Genomic DNA, 13,206 nt, shown 5'->3' on the forward strand with positions numbered 1-13,206 from the left:
TCATCTGTTTATCAATCTATCATTCATCTATCTATCTATCTCTCTATCTATCTTCATTGGCTATAACAAAGTTGGACCATTTCCATTGTTTGGTTATTGTAGCAAGTGCAACAATGGACATAAGTATGCAGGTGCCTTACATTCTGACTTATATTCTACTGTATAAATGTTTGAGGAATATGGTTGTGTCATACAATAATTCTATTTGCTTATAGTTTTTGTTAAAATTTCATACTGATTTTGATAGGGGCCTCAGAGGTTTAGGGTTCCTTTTTATTCATATCCTCAGCATTTTTGCTTGTATACTTATTATTGGTCATTCATATTCTCTCTGTGTGTGTGCATGTGTGTGTGTGTGTGTGTGTGTGTGTGTGTGTGTGTCTGTGTCTGTGTGTGTGTCTGTGTGTGTGTCTGTGTGCTGGTACTGGCCCTTGAACTCAAGGGTAGCAACTAACACTTGAAGCACCGTTCGGCTTCAGGCTGTTTAGTTTTGTGGTGATTAATTGAAGAAAAGTGTCTCAGGAATTTTGCACTTGGTTGATTTTGAGCTGTGTAAATACACATCTCAGATTTCCAAGTAGCTAGAATTACAAGTGTTAAACCCAGGTTCTCAACATTGTTTTGGTTTGTGTTTATTTTATGTCTAGGCATGTTGAACAGTTCTTCATATATTTGTTGGCAATTTTACCTTTTTTGTTCATCGCCTTTGACTATTAATTAATTGGGTTGTTGATTTTTTGACAGCTTAATTTTTTAAAGCTCTCTCTATATTTTAATCAGATGTATAGCTCTCCTCACATATTCTGCTTCACCTTTCCACCAAGAATGAGGAATCAGATGTTGCAATTCCCAGACTTTCAAATATTGGGAGAAGATGGATCTTGGAGGGGTGTTTGGCATTGCTGAAAAGATTACAAGTTTGATCCTCACATCCTCAACCACTCTGATGACAGCTATTCCTATGCACCAAACATGATCAAAAGTAAAGGCTTACTCTCTGGAATGGTCTCTGATTTGGGGGACAGCCTGTAAATCAGAGGTGCCATGAGCTATAAGTTGAAAATAGATTCTTGCAAGAATTTTACAGTCATCTTTTACTTGGCTATCACTCAGTGAGTGCATATTCTTTTCTTCAAAAACTTGTAACAAAGCAGCCCTTCCTTAGTCTAGCAAACTCACAAACTTCGAGTAGCAGCCAGGCACCAGTAGTTCCTACTTGTAATCCTAGTTACTGAAGAGCTGAAATCTGAGGACTCCAGTTCAAAGCCAGCCCAAGCAGGAAAGTCCATGAGACTCTTGTCTCTAATTAACCACCAAAACCAGAAGTGGAGCAGTAGCTCTAAGTGGTAGAGTGCTAGCCTTAAACAGAAGAGCCCAGGCCCCGAGTTCAAGCCCTACAACCAACCAAAACACAGCAACAAGTATAAAAGCATGTTTGGAAAAAGTACAAATAAAATAAATCCATATATGTTGTAATATGGTTCAAAAATCTTTTTCATATTGGTAGTTTAAGTGGCTAAAACATAAATATAATAAGTATTACTGATCTATATACATACATGATTTATATGTATATATACAAACTTTTTTGAGAGCGTTTCCCACTACATAGCCCCATGTGACCTCAAAGCCATGACCCTCCTGATCTTTTCCTGCCAAATTCTGTGATTATAAGCATCAGCTGCAACTCTGAGTGCAGGGTACACATTTTCTAATCAACTCAACCCTGATAGTTTTTCTCAAAAACTATCTGTTTTTTTAATTTACAATATATGTTGAGTGAAATCTGATACAAAGTTACTTTTAAATTATATAAAATAACTATGAATAAATGTGAAATTCAGTCATTTGCTGTAGTGACCGCCTACTCGACCAGCGAGGAAAAACGACCACCACACCAGGAGTCTTCTCAGATCACGCTTTATTGGAGAGCCTTTTAGTTGTAGGAGAGCTTGGGCGCGAGAGAGCGTGCACCCGAAACACAGCCGCTTATATAGGGAATTCGAACACGGGTCTTTTCTATTGTTGGTCGCCTGCCTTTTACCGTCACCAGGTGTCATGGGATTGGCTGGGGACACTACCGGGCTCGCGCACGCGCACAGCCCAGGCGTCCCGCCAAGCACCGTCTGGAGTGGTAATCCTCAAAACTGCAAGGGAGTGGGCGGAGTCTCGCCTCGGCTCCCTACAGTTCCCCCTTCTTTGTTTTATGGCAACAGGTAAGAGTAGAGGTTGGGCCTCTGTCTAAGACATTAATGAGAGGACCTTGCACTGGCCTTCGCCTGAGGGGCGCCTTCCCCAGTGATGACCAGGCCCGTCCGATGCCTTTTTTGCAGAGGTGGGATCTTGGGCATCAACCCACTTGCTACCCAGCATGCTCTTCTTGAGGAGATGAGAACCATCTCCTCAAGTGCAGTGCACTTGCCTTGCACCCTGTCCCAAATTGCAAATTGCATACCTGTCCCGGTGCAATGGGATCCCCTGATCCCTCGGGGTGCTAAGGCTATGCAGAATGGTAAGGCTTAGCTGCCTCTTAGGGCCGACAGCCAGATCTGGGGTGAGGATCCACTCTCCAAAGCGGCTAATGCTTGCAAGATAACAACCTTGTCCCTTCTGGTTTGGGCTCGAAGGCGACAGACCAACCATAGGCAGACCACACATCCTCCCAAGCAGCAGGCTAAAAACATTCCGACTCCCACCCGCTCTTTGGAAAAGGACACCGCAGAGGCAATCCAGTCAGTAAATTGTAATAGCCCACAGCATCATTGGTTTAGCTATCACAGGGATTGCTATTAGCACTGTTGCTAACAGCAGGAAGATCAGCTGCATCTTCAAGAGCGGGTTCTGCTGCAGTCTCCACCGGCCTGGTCAGTCTCGTTGGCACCCAGTGAGGTACTTCTTGACTCTGTGGAAAAACACAAACAGCTCCCCTGGATCTCGTTATTACCGGATCCGGTCCATACCATTTATTATTAATAACATCCTTCCACATAACCATGTCTTTAGTATCCATGGAGTCTCTTGTCATATGCCGATCTGCGGCAGACTGATCATTGTCATTTAGAATTAAAAAATTAAGGGTAAAGAGCGCAAGAGAAAGTCTTTCCCTGGGGGACGCGGACTCAGCAACTCCCCCTTTTTGTTTTTGAAGCATTTCTTTTATGCTTCTATTAGCTCTTTCCACTATACCTTGTCCTTGAGGATTGTAGGGCAATCCGGTGGTGTGGGCAACCTGCATTTGTGCGCAAAAGGCGCGAAAACCATGGGAAGTATAAGCAGGGCCATTATCCGTCTTAAGTCTAAGGGGCTTTCCCCAAGCTGCCCAAGCTTCTAAGCAGTGTATTCTGACGTGAGACACCTTTTCTCCTGCCAAAGGTGTGGCATGAATGACACCAGAAAAGGTGTCCACAGACACATGTAAATATTTCAACTTACCAAATTCCGTCAGATGAGTAACATCCATTTGCCATAGGGCGTTTGGTCTCAACCCCCTGGGGTTTACCCCCACATGGGGAGGATGAAGAAAGGTAACACAAGATTTACAGGCTTTAACAATATCTCTTGCCACATGCCTGGACAAATTATATCTTTTCCTAAGGGTATTAGCAGGTACATGATACAATCTATGAAAGTCTTTTGCCAATTCTACAGGATCAGCAGCAACCAGAGCCATAGCCCGAGTTGCCTGGTCCACCAAATCATTACACTTTGCCATCGGGCCTGGCAACATGGAGTGGGCACGAATATGTCCAATATAAAAAGGATGTTTTCTGTTTAAGATAAGGGATTGAATCTGTAACAAAACATTAGAAATTGTACTGGCCTGCTTAACTGAAGCAGCAACTTCAAGAGAAGCAACGGCATTTACAACATATAATGAATCAGAAAATAAGTTAAAAGGTTGATCAAATCTTTTAAAAACTTCAAGCACAATTAAACATTCAACAGCGTGTGGGACATTCGGCCGAAAATTAAAAACTACCGGCTGTTTGTGTCCTTGAACAAAAAAGGCACCTTGTCCAGATTTTGATCCATCCGTGAAGATGGTCAGAGCATCAGCCAAGGGCTCCTTTGAAGTGACAACAGGAAAATACACTAAATTTTTGTTAACTATGGCAAGCAGAGGATGCTTAGGATAATGATTATCAATTACATTTGGAAATGAGCAAACAAGAATTGCCCACATATCCATTGTGGCTGCTAAAATTTCAACTTGCTCACGGGTGTATGGAATAATTAATTTATCTGGAATTTTTGCAAAGTGCATTAAACAATACTTCATACCCAAAATTGCCTGCTTTTTTTAAAAATTTTTTTATTTTTATTTTTTTATTTTTATTTATTTATTTTTTTTCTTAGATCAAAATTGCCTGTTTAGCCACTAATTCAGGAAAATATTGAACAGTTTTTGCTCCCACAGAATCATAGCATTAATAGTTAGCCTTTGAAGCAAGGCAGTGGTATAATTGGCCGTCACTCCATAAGTCCGGACTGCTTCAACTAAATCCTTAAGCTGGAAGTAGGAAACTGGCTCAAGAATTCTCTCATTAGTAATGGGATTTTCAAAAACTGGAAAGGCGGCCGCTAACGGCAACCAGGTGCTGCCTTTTATAAAGTGACTCTTCCCTGCCGGCGGGCACGGCGGGGGGGCCGACGAGTGAGGGGCAGCTCCGCTTCCTCTCCCTGGCTGCTGCGGTACTCCCACCCCTAGGGGGCACCACCCTCCATATCTGTCTGCCACGTGCTCCGCCGCAGCCTCTTCTAACTCTTCACTATCAGCTGGATCGAGCTGCTCTCCCTCCTCCTCTAACATTTCTTCCTCTGAATCACTCACAAGATTACTATATTCTTGGTCCCGCCCTTCCACATGTAGGGCTGAGAACTGGTTTGCTTTTAAAGAAGGGCGCGGGGGTCTCCTCGAGAGCCCCTCCCTAAAACCCTTCTCCTTTTGTGAGGGCTGCAGCCCCTCTTGCTTTAATTCTTTAGGATCCTTTTCTCTTTTTTCCCTTTTTCTTTTAGGCCTCTTTTCCTCCCCCTTACTGTATGCTGACTCTGATAGACTATCCTGATGCTGCGTTAGTACTTTGTGTCCTTCCTGGATTAAATCAAACCCTCCCTCCTCGAGGCAAGTGCGCACCATCAAAAAGACAAGCCACAAAGGAAGAAGCAATGCAAGCAACCAATAAATATCTAAATCTACAGTGAACAGCATATCGGGGGATATTTACCGACGTCTTCTCTCCGCGTGTTGAGTTCTGGCTCCAATTCAGCCTCTCGCGCGGGTCCCGTCCCAGGTTCGTTCCCGGGTTTCAGCACCAGTTGTAGTGACCGCCTACTCGACCAGCGAGGAAAAACGACCACCACACCAGGAGTCTTCTCAGATCACGCTTTATTGGAGAGCCTTTTAGTTGTAGGAGAGCTTGGGCGCGAGAGAGCGTGCACCCGAAACACAGCCGCTTATATAGGGAATTCGAACACGGGTCTTTTCTATTGTTGGTCACCTGCCTTTTACCGTCACCAGGTGTCATGGGATTGGCTGGGGACACTACCGGGCTCGCGCCGTCTGGAGTGGTAATCCTCAAAACTGCAAGGGAGTGGGCGGAGTCTCGCCTCGGCTCCCTACAATTTGCTATTGACTGTTCTCTTGAAATTCTAACAGTTAAACAATCACAAACAAGGCCACACTAAAGCTTACAGCACATCCATATTCATGGCAGCATTGTTTACCATAGCTAAGATATGGAAACAACCTAGATGCCCCCTCAGTACATGAGTATACTAAGAAAATGTGGGGTATATATACATATACAATGGAATTCTATACTTCCATCAGAAAGAATGACATTGCCACATTCGTAAAGAAATGGAGAGCCTTGGAAAAACTCACATTAAGTTAAGTAAGCCAGACCCAAAGAAACATAGGTCCCATGGTTTCCCTAATTTGTAATAATTAATATATGTCTACGTTAGTTCTAGCAGAAGATCACACAATAGCTCAATGGCTATGTACACATGACCATATAAAATGATGCTAACTGAAACAAACTCCAAGATATGGAAAAAAGAGGGTTTGTTGTTGTTTTTGTTGTTCTTGTTTTGGTCGGTCATGGGGCCTGAACTCTGGGCTTGGGCACTGTCCCTCAGCTCTTCAGTTCAAGGCTAGAGTTCTACCACTTGAGCCACAGCACCACCTCTGGCTTTTTCTGCTTATGTGGTACTGAGGAATCGAACCCAGGGCCTCATGCATGTAAGGCTAAAACTCTACCACTGAGCCACCTTCCCAGCCCTGTTGTTGTTTTTAATGTTTTTTTTTTAATGTGAAGTTATTTTTTTTCTTTCACTTTTTTTCCCCCTTTGGTTTATCCCCTGTCATCACTGTTTTTTATTTTGGTAGCCAGAGTCTTATATATATGTTATTCTGATTTGGGAAGTGAAGGGGAATAACAAAATGGTGAGACTAAGGATAAAGGGTGAACCAATACAACAGCTATACTCAAAAGATACTATGGTGGAAATGAACCTTACAACTTGGGGGTGGGGTGCTGGGAGTGAGAAAAAGTGGGAGAAAAAAGATGAAAGGGTAACAATGTTTAACAAGAAATGTACTTATTACTTATGCAACTTAAACTCCTCCGTATATCACCTTAACAACAAAATTAAATTAAATTAAAAAAACAAGAAAAATATTTTAAAATGAGCTAATGCTTTTAGCTACTGTTTATCTGCTAAAATCAAATTCTAAAAGAGTATTTTCAGCTATTTTCTTTTTTGTGGTCACTAAAATGAGTATTTTAGTCCCTCAATTTAACAACTTTTCCAAAATTAACCCTTACACCTCCCAAGGTCCATCAGGGAGTTGTCCTTATGATTCTTCTAAATGTTTTACCAAATTTTAATTGTGTACAGTCACAGCTCTTCTGATTTCATTCCATGATTGAACAGAGCACGTATACATTTACACGTAAGTTTGTCTCATTAAAAGTAGACTCCAACAAAAGACAATTTTCACAAGTTGCATATTACTACACAAAGAGAGAGAAAGAAAATAGGGACAAATTGCTTTCCATATGTAAAAGAAAGAAACTGACCCTACCTTCTGCCATACATAAAATCAAATATAAATGGACAGTAAATTAAATATATACTAGCAATTTTATAAAAATAAATATAAAATATAAAAGCTTTCATAATATTGATTTGGGTAAATCCTTAGATATGATACTGAACTGCCAGGCAACAAAAGGAAAATGGACAAATTTGTCTTCATCACAAATATAGATATTTCAGCTTCATGCTACTTCAAAAGTAAAAAGAAACCCTCAAAATGAGAGAAATATTTATAAATCATAGATCTGATAAAGCACTTCCAATGAATATATAAAAATAGTTTTTACAACTTAGTGAAAAAGATAATACACCCTTTGATACAAATCATATATACTAAGAAATTGAATGACATGAGATTAAGACTGGCTCGGTTGAGAGGTAGGTACCAGAAGGAGGGGTGAAGCATGGAGTAGCATGGAAAGGCTAAGAATGAGTGTTGTTAACGTAGCTTAAATTCATGCATGAAAATAAAACAATTGAATCTGTTTAAACGATTTTTTTGTCTGTCGTGAATCTTGATCTTTGGGCCTGGGCACTCTTCAGTTCAAGGCTAGAGATCTACCACTTAAGCCTTCTTATGTTTAAGGCTTCTTCTTATGTTTATGTGGTGCTAAGGAATTGAACCCAGGGCCTCATGCTTGCGAGGCAAGCACTCGACCACTGAGCCACCTTGCCAGCCCCTGTGTAAACTAATTTAAGACACAAAGACAAAAAGGAGAATGAGGGATGAGGCAAGCTTGATTGGTATATATGTATATATGGAAATGAGACAATGAAATCCTGTTGTACAGTTAATATATGGTAACATAGGTATTAAAAACAAGTGAAAATGAGTGTAATATGAAAAAGACAATGTATCCTTTTAGAAATGAGAAGAAAGTTAAATAGGCATTACTCCAAAGATGATGTACAAGTGACTAATGACTGCAAAGATAGTCAATATCACTAATGTTTATGGAAATGCAAATAAAAAACTATTCTAGGATGTTACTTTGCCCCATTAAGATAGGCAACATAAGACACAGGGAATATAACACATGTTGGCAGAGCTGTGCAGAAACTGAGGTCCTCCTGCATTGATGATAGGAAGGAAACACAATAGAGCTGCTTTGGAAAACAGCAGTAATAATGAGTAATGAAAACATATAGTGATAAAGATAAGCTGTACATAAATGCTCGATCTTGGAAAGGCAAAGACTTACAAATAACACAATGTCTATCAATTGATGATTGGAACAATAAAATACAATGTTACACACAGGGTAATATTATGTACCAAATGGAATGCCATATGTACACATGATATGGATGGATTCCAAAACTATACAAAATTAAGAGGAAGCCACACACAAAAGTCTACACAATATGTGACTGTATTTGTATTCAGGTCTTTTGTTTTTCTTTATTTTATTATTTGTGTTTTATATGATTATGTGACTTTCTGAACAATAAGAACTTATATTAAGAAATAAAGCCTGGTGCCAGTGACTCATAATCCTAGCTACTCAAGAGATTCAGATCTGAGAACACTGGCTAGAAACCAGCTTGTGCAGACAAATCTCAGATATTCTTATCTCAGATTAACCAGCAAAAAGCCAGAAGTGGAGGTGTGGGTCAAGTAGTAGAGTGTTCACTTTGAGTGAAAAAAAAAGAGCAAGAGTGACAGGCTCTGATTTGAAATTCTAGTACTTGTAAATATACAACACACACACACACTCACACACACACACACACGCACACACACACACACACACACACAAAACACACACAAATGAAGATATTGAAAATATCCTGGCTATTTTTGTTTTCTCAGTTGTGGGGCTTGAACTCCGGGCCTGGGAGCTGTCCCTGTTGCTCTTCATCTCAAAGCTAGCACTCTACAACTTGAGCCACAGTGCCACTTCCGGTTTTCTGGTAGTTTGTTGGAGATAAGAGTCTCATGGACTTTCCTGCCTGGCCTGGCTTTGAACAGTGATCCTTGATCTCAGCCTCTTGAGTAGCTAGGATTACAGGCATGAGCCACTGGCACCTGGCTTAATTCTGGTTATTATATCAATGAAATGAATAATCCCCACTCTTCATATAACTCTGATCTTACCACAGATCCCATCATGTAGGAGCTGCTATTTTACCATTAAGGCAGAACAGCTGTGGGCTGAGTTCCAGTATGTGCTAATTTGAGACAGTATTTTCAGAAATCTGTTTAATATAGTAGCTGCCTCAGCAGCTCATCTTAATCTTAACCTAAATGGATTGAAACTGTTATACCATGTCATCTTTGACAATAGCAAAAGTTCATTTTCTGAAAGCTTGTAATATGGTCTGCTTATTTCTCATTTTCTTGACATAAAACCAACCATATCTCACAACTACTAACCAGAACAAAGTCTAATGGTCAACCCTAGGATCTTGTGGACTAGTTCCCTTCTGTGAGTGTGTTTTTTCTTCCTATTTATGCATGTGTTTTCTTTTAACTAGCCAATCTAATGCCTAATATATGAGGGAGAGCCTGAGAGACAATGACCATAAACCTCTGTTGCCTGTTGTCACCCTCTCTGTACATTACCCTCTTTAAGATCTGTAACTAATTAGTACCATTTGTTTTGTAACAAATTTCATATGTTCCATGCACTTTGTTTTCAATTTCTCATTGTGTCTCACCTTGAAAACCTATCAGAGAATCCATGATTTATGATTATTCTAAGGGGAGAAACCTTAAGACCAAATCAGAAAGAATCTATGTCAATAAAAAAAAATCACAACTAAACTATGAAGGCTTTGTTTTGTTAGATTCAGCATGAACCCTGAGTCAGAGACTATCCTGTGAAATGTTTTCCATATCATCAAATATATATTTAGTAGATATATATTGAACGAATTCAGAGTTACTAACAAACACATCTCTATATTCATCAATAGGAGAAAGTGCAGTACAAGTTCAAGATGCCCATAATAAAGAAGCAGCAGACTCTAGCAGGCCTAATCTGATAGAGCCACAAAATTATTATTGAGTTTATGAAGCATGTTAACCAAAATGTATAAACAAGAAGTACCATTTTCTATCAAACAACAACTACAAGTGTATACATGTGAGCACATTTATCATTTTAGTATAAAACTGTAAATCCATAGCAAAGCTCTGCAAGCATCACCTCCAAATGAGAAGATGCAGCAAGAGAGTCAGGGTAATGTTTGAGGAGAAAGCTAGGATGGTAGAAAAACTAATGGGTATTTTAGCCTATATCATTCTTTTTCTTTTTGTACCGGAATTGGGGCTTGAACTCAGAGCCTGCACACTGCCCCTTAGCTTTTGCACTCAAAGCCAGGACTCTTCCACTGGGTTTTTTGGTGGTTAATTGGCAGTAACAGTCTTTTCTGCTTGGGCTGGCTTCAAACTGTGATCCTCAGATTTCAGCCTTGATGAGTAGCTAGTGTGAGGGATGTGAGCCATAACTTTTAACAACTCATATGCTCTTACAGTTTCCTAATATTAAAACTAAAGTAGTCATAATAGCTAGCCTAAATATTTACCCATTTTATCTCTACCCCTGGTCTCTGAAAGTCTAGAGCATTCAGTCTACTTTCTTCTCACAGTCCTTCTTTTGTCTATTGTGCGCATATATGTGTATTGTGTCCTTTCCATTAGAGTTAAGGAGATTCAGTACACCAGTTTCTTCTTTTTTTATATATTTCTCTTACTCTTATCAAACTTCAATAAACATTTATAGGTTATCTTAACAACATGACAGAAATCCAATAAACACCAAAACTGAGAATTATCAAATTGTTTTTCAAATTAACTTTCTGTGGAATGCCTTATTAAAACTGTTCGTTTTAATCCCAATTATATCTGTACAGTGATTTTGATTTGTATCTTTATTTCCTCATTAAAAATTGAGAATAAAGCCTGGCGCCCGTGGCTCACACCTGTAATCATAGCTACCGAGGAAGCTGAGATCTGAGGATCATGGTTCAAAGTCAGCCAGGGCAGAAAACTACATGAGATTCTTATCTCCAATTAACCACTAGAAAATCAGAAGTGGCGCTGTGGCTCAAGTGGTAGAGTGTTTGCCATGAGCTGAAGAGCACAGGGACAGTGCCCAAGCCCAGATTTCAAGCCCCACAATCAACAACAACAACAAAAAAATTGAGAATGACACTTATCAATTGTGGTTGAAAGCCAGGGAAGGAAAGTCTCTGAGACTTTTATCTCCAGTTAACCAGAAAAAGAAGCCAAAAGTGGAACTGTGATGCAATAAATAAAGTCCTAACCTTAACCAAAAATATTCAGGCACAGTGGCCAGGTCCTGAGGGCAAGCCTCAATACTACACAAACAAAAAACAATATAGGGAATACATAGGGGAAGTTGAGTTTTGTGGCTGTTGTAAGAAGTTATGGTTTCTGTCCACTAGGGGGCACTCCAGATTTTGAAGAAATGACCAGAACCTTCCTGAAGGTCCAGAAGCCAGAAAGTATATAAATCAGTCAAGTCACAAAAGACAAATGTCATCTCAGGTATCCACTCTGGCATCGTGTATAAAGCCTCAGAAAGTTGGGACAGAGTATGTACAGCCGTGTGAGGAAGAATCCCTGATCAGTGACTTCATTAACTTTGGGAAAAATCTGTGGAGTATTAACTTTCCCTTTCTCATACATTTTCCCACAAACTTGTAACATAAACTTGAGGAGAAAATTCTTGTAATTCTCCTGTGTAGGAAGCATTGCTTGAAAATCTGACCAGCCCTCACCGCAGCTCTGCAGGAGAGCATCTTTCAAGCAGTGAGGCTGGCTTGCTGTTAGAGAGCTCAGAGGTGACTGGCTCTGGTGAGCAGGAGGAACCTGCTGCCTGTGGGAAGAAGTGTGTGTGGGCTGACGACTTGGCTGCCTCCAGAGCTGGGGAGAAGTCACCCCAACGAAGTCCAGGAGCAATGGGGAACAGGCTGGGGGCTGCTCTGGGACTTCTGTGGGTGCAGGTTTGCTGTGAGTTGGGGCCATCACAAGAGGGGTCAGGGAGCTCCAGAGTTGACAGGGAGGAATGGGGGACAGCTACCACAAAGCTCCTGTGTGTCCTCCTCATCCTGGACATTTCCCGGGGTGTTCTCAAATGGGGAAGCTGCCTTGGTGATTTCCCTGTGACACATCTGTGCCTGCTGTTCTCTTTCCACCAGGGTTGAGAGGGCTGCAGGTGGAGCAGAGCCCTTCAGTCCAGAGGCTCCAGGATGGAGCCAGCTCGACCCTGAGGTGCAATTTCTCTACCACGGTGTACAATGTGCAGTGGTTCCGACAGAATCCTGATGGCAGCCTCCTCAGCCTGTTCTTCATGACTCCAGGGACAAAGCAGAAGGGAAGGCTGCAGTCAACACTGGATTCTAAGGAACGCTACAGCAGCCTGCACATCTCTGCCTCCCAGCTGGAAGACTCGGGCACCTACCTGTGTGCAGCAGAGGCACAGTGCTCCCAGACACCCTGCAGCCTGGCCCAAAGTGCAGCTGGGCTGCAGCCCCAGCCTCTGTCTCAGGGAGGGTGCACAGCAGCATTCCCCAGCTGTGGGTTCCTGATTCACCTCGACTGCTGTCAGCTCTTCTGATCTCAGGACTGTCATTCATTTGATTTGTTCCATTTACCATCCGGGAATTCTTTTATAAGAAAAATCCCTCATGGAACCAGTGACTGAAAGTAATGGGAACACAAGTCTCCTGACAGACTTCACCAATTACACAGGAATTACTGTTATGGAACACATGTTTTAAAAATAGATAATTGTTTTGATCGGTCATGGTTCCTGTACTGGGGTTGCAACCCCAGAGCCATCCTCAAGTGAAATATTCTAGTTTCCTGGAATCAGTGGGACTTGAACCCACAACCAACGAAAGCAGTCATCAACACTCAGTCAATTGGGCTAGGAACCTTTATTAGCCCTGGTGGCATCTGACCTAAGTTATACCAAGACAGTGAAGACCTGCAACCAAGCTCTCCTGTGACAGGTTTTTAAAGGGACAAGCAGGTCACACACAGGTGACAGTGTACCTGATAGCAAGCAGGTTTACAGAAACAAAACTAGCAGTTAGTGATCACAAATAACAATTACAATTTCAGTAAAC

At 41.3% G+C, this 13,206-nt stretch overlaps 1 gene segment (V, D, J or C); it reads left to right on the forward strand.

Annotated features, from left to right (window-relative positions):
- The first annotated feature begins 12,033 nt into the window (after positions 1–12,033).
- On the forward strand, positions 12,034–12,692 carry LOC138814841 (T cell receptor alpha variable 22-like). The segment is given in 2 exon segments: positions 12,034–12,085; positions 12,274–12,692. Coding segments are annotated over 2 exon segments (471 nt in total).
- Positions 12,693–13,206: the final 514 nt, after the last annotated feature.

The sequence above is a fragment of the Dipodomys merriami genome, unplaced genomic scaffold (assembly GCF_024711535.1).
Source record: "Dipodomys merriami isolate MVZ:Mamm:240054 unplaced genomic scaffold, mDipMer1.0.p SCAF_1, whole genome shotgun sequence".
NCBI classification, from domain to species: domain Eukaryota; kingdom Metazoa; phylum Chordata; class Mammalia; order Rodentia; family Heteromyidae; genus Dipodomys; species Dipodomys merriami.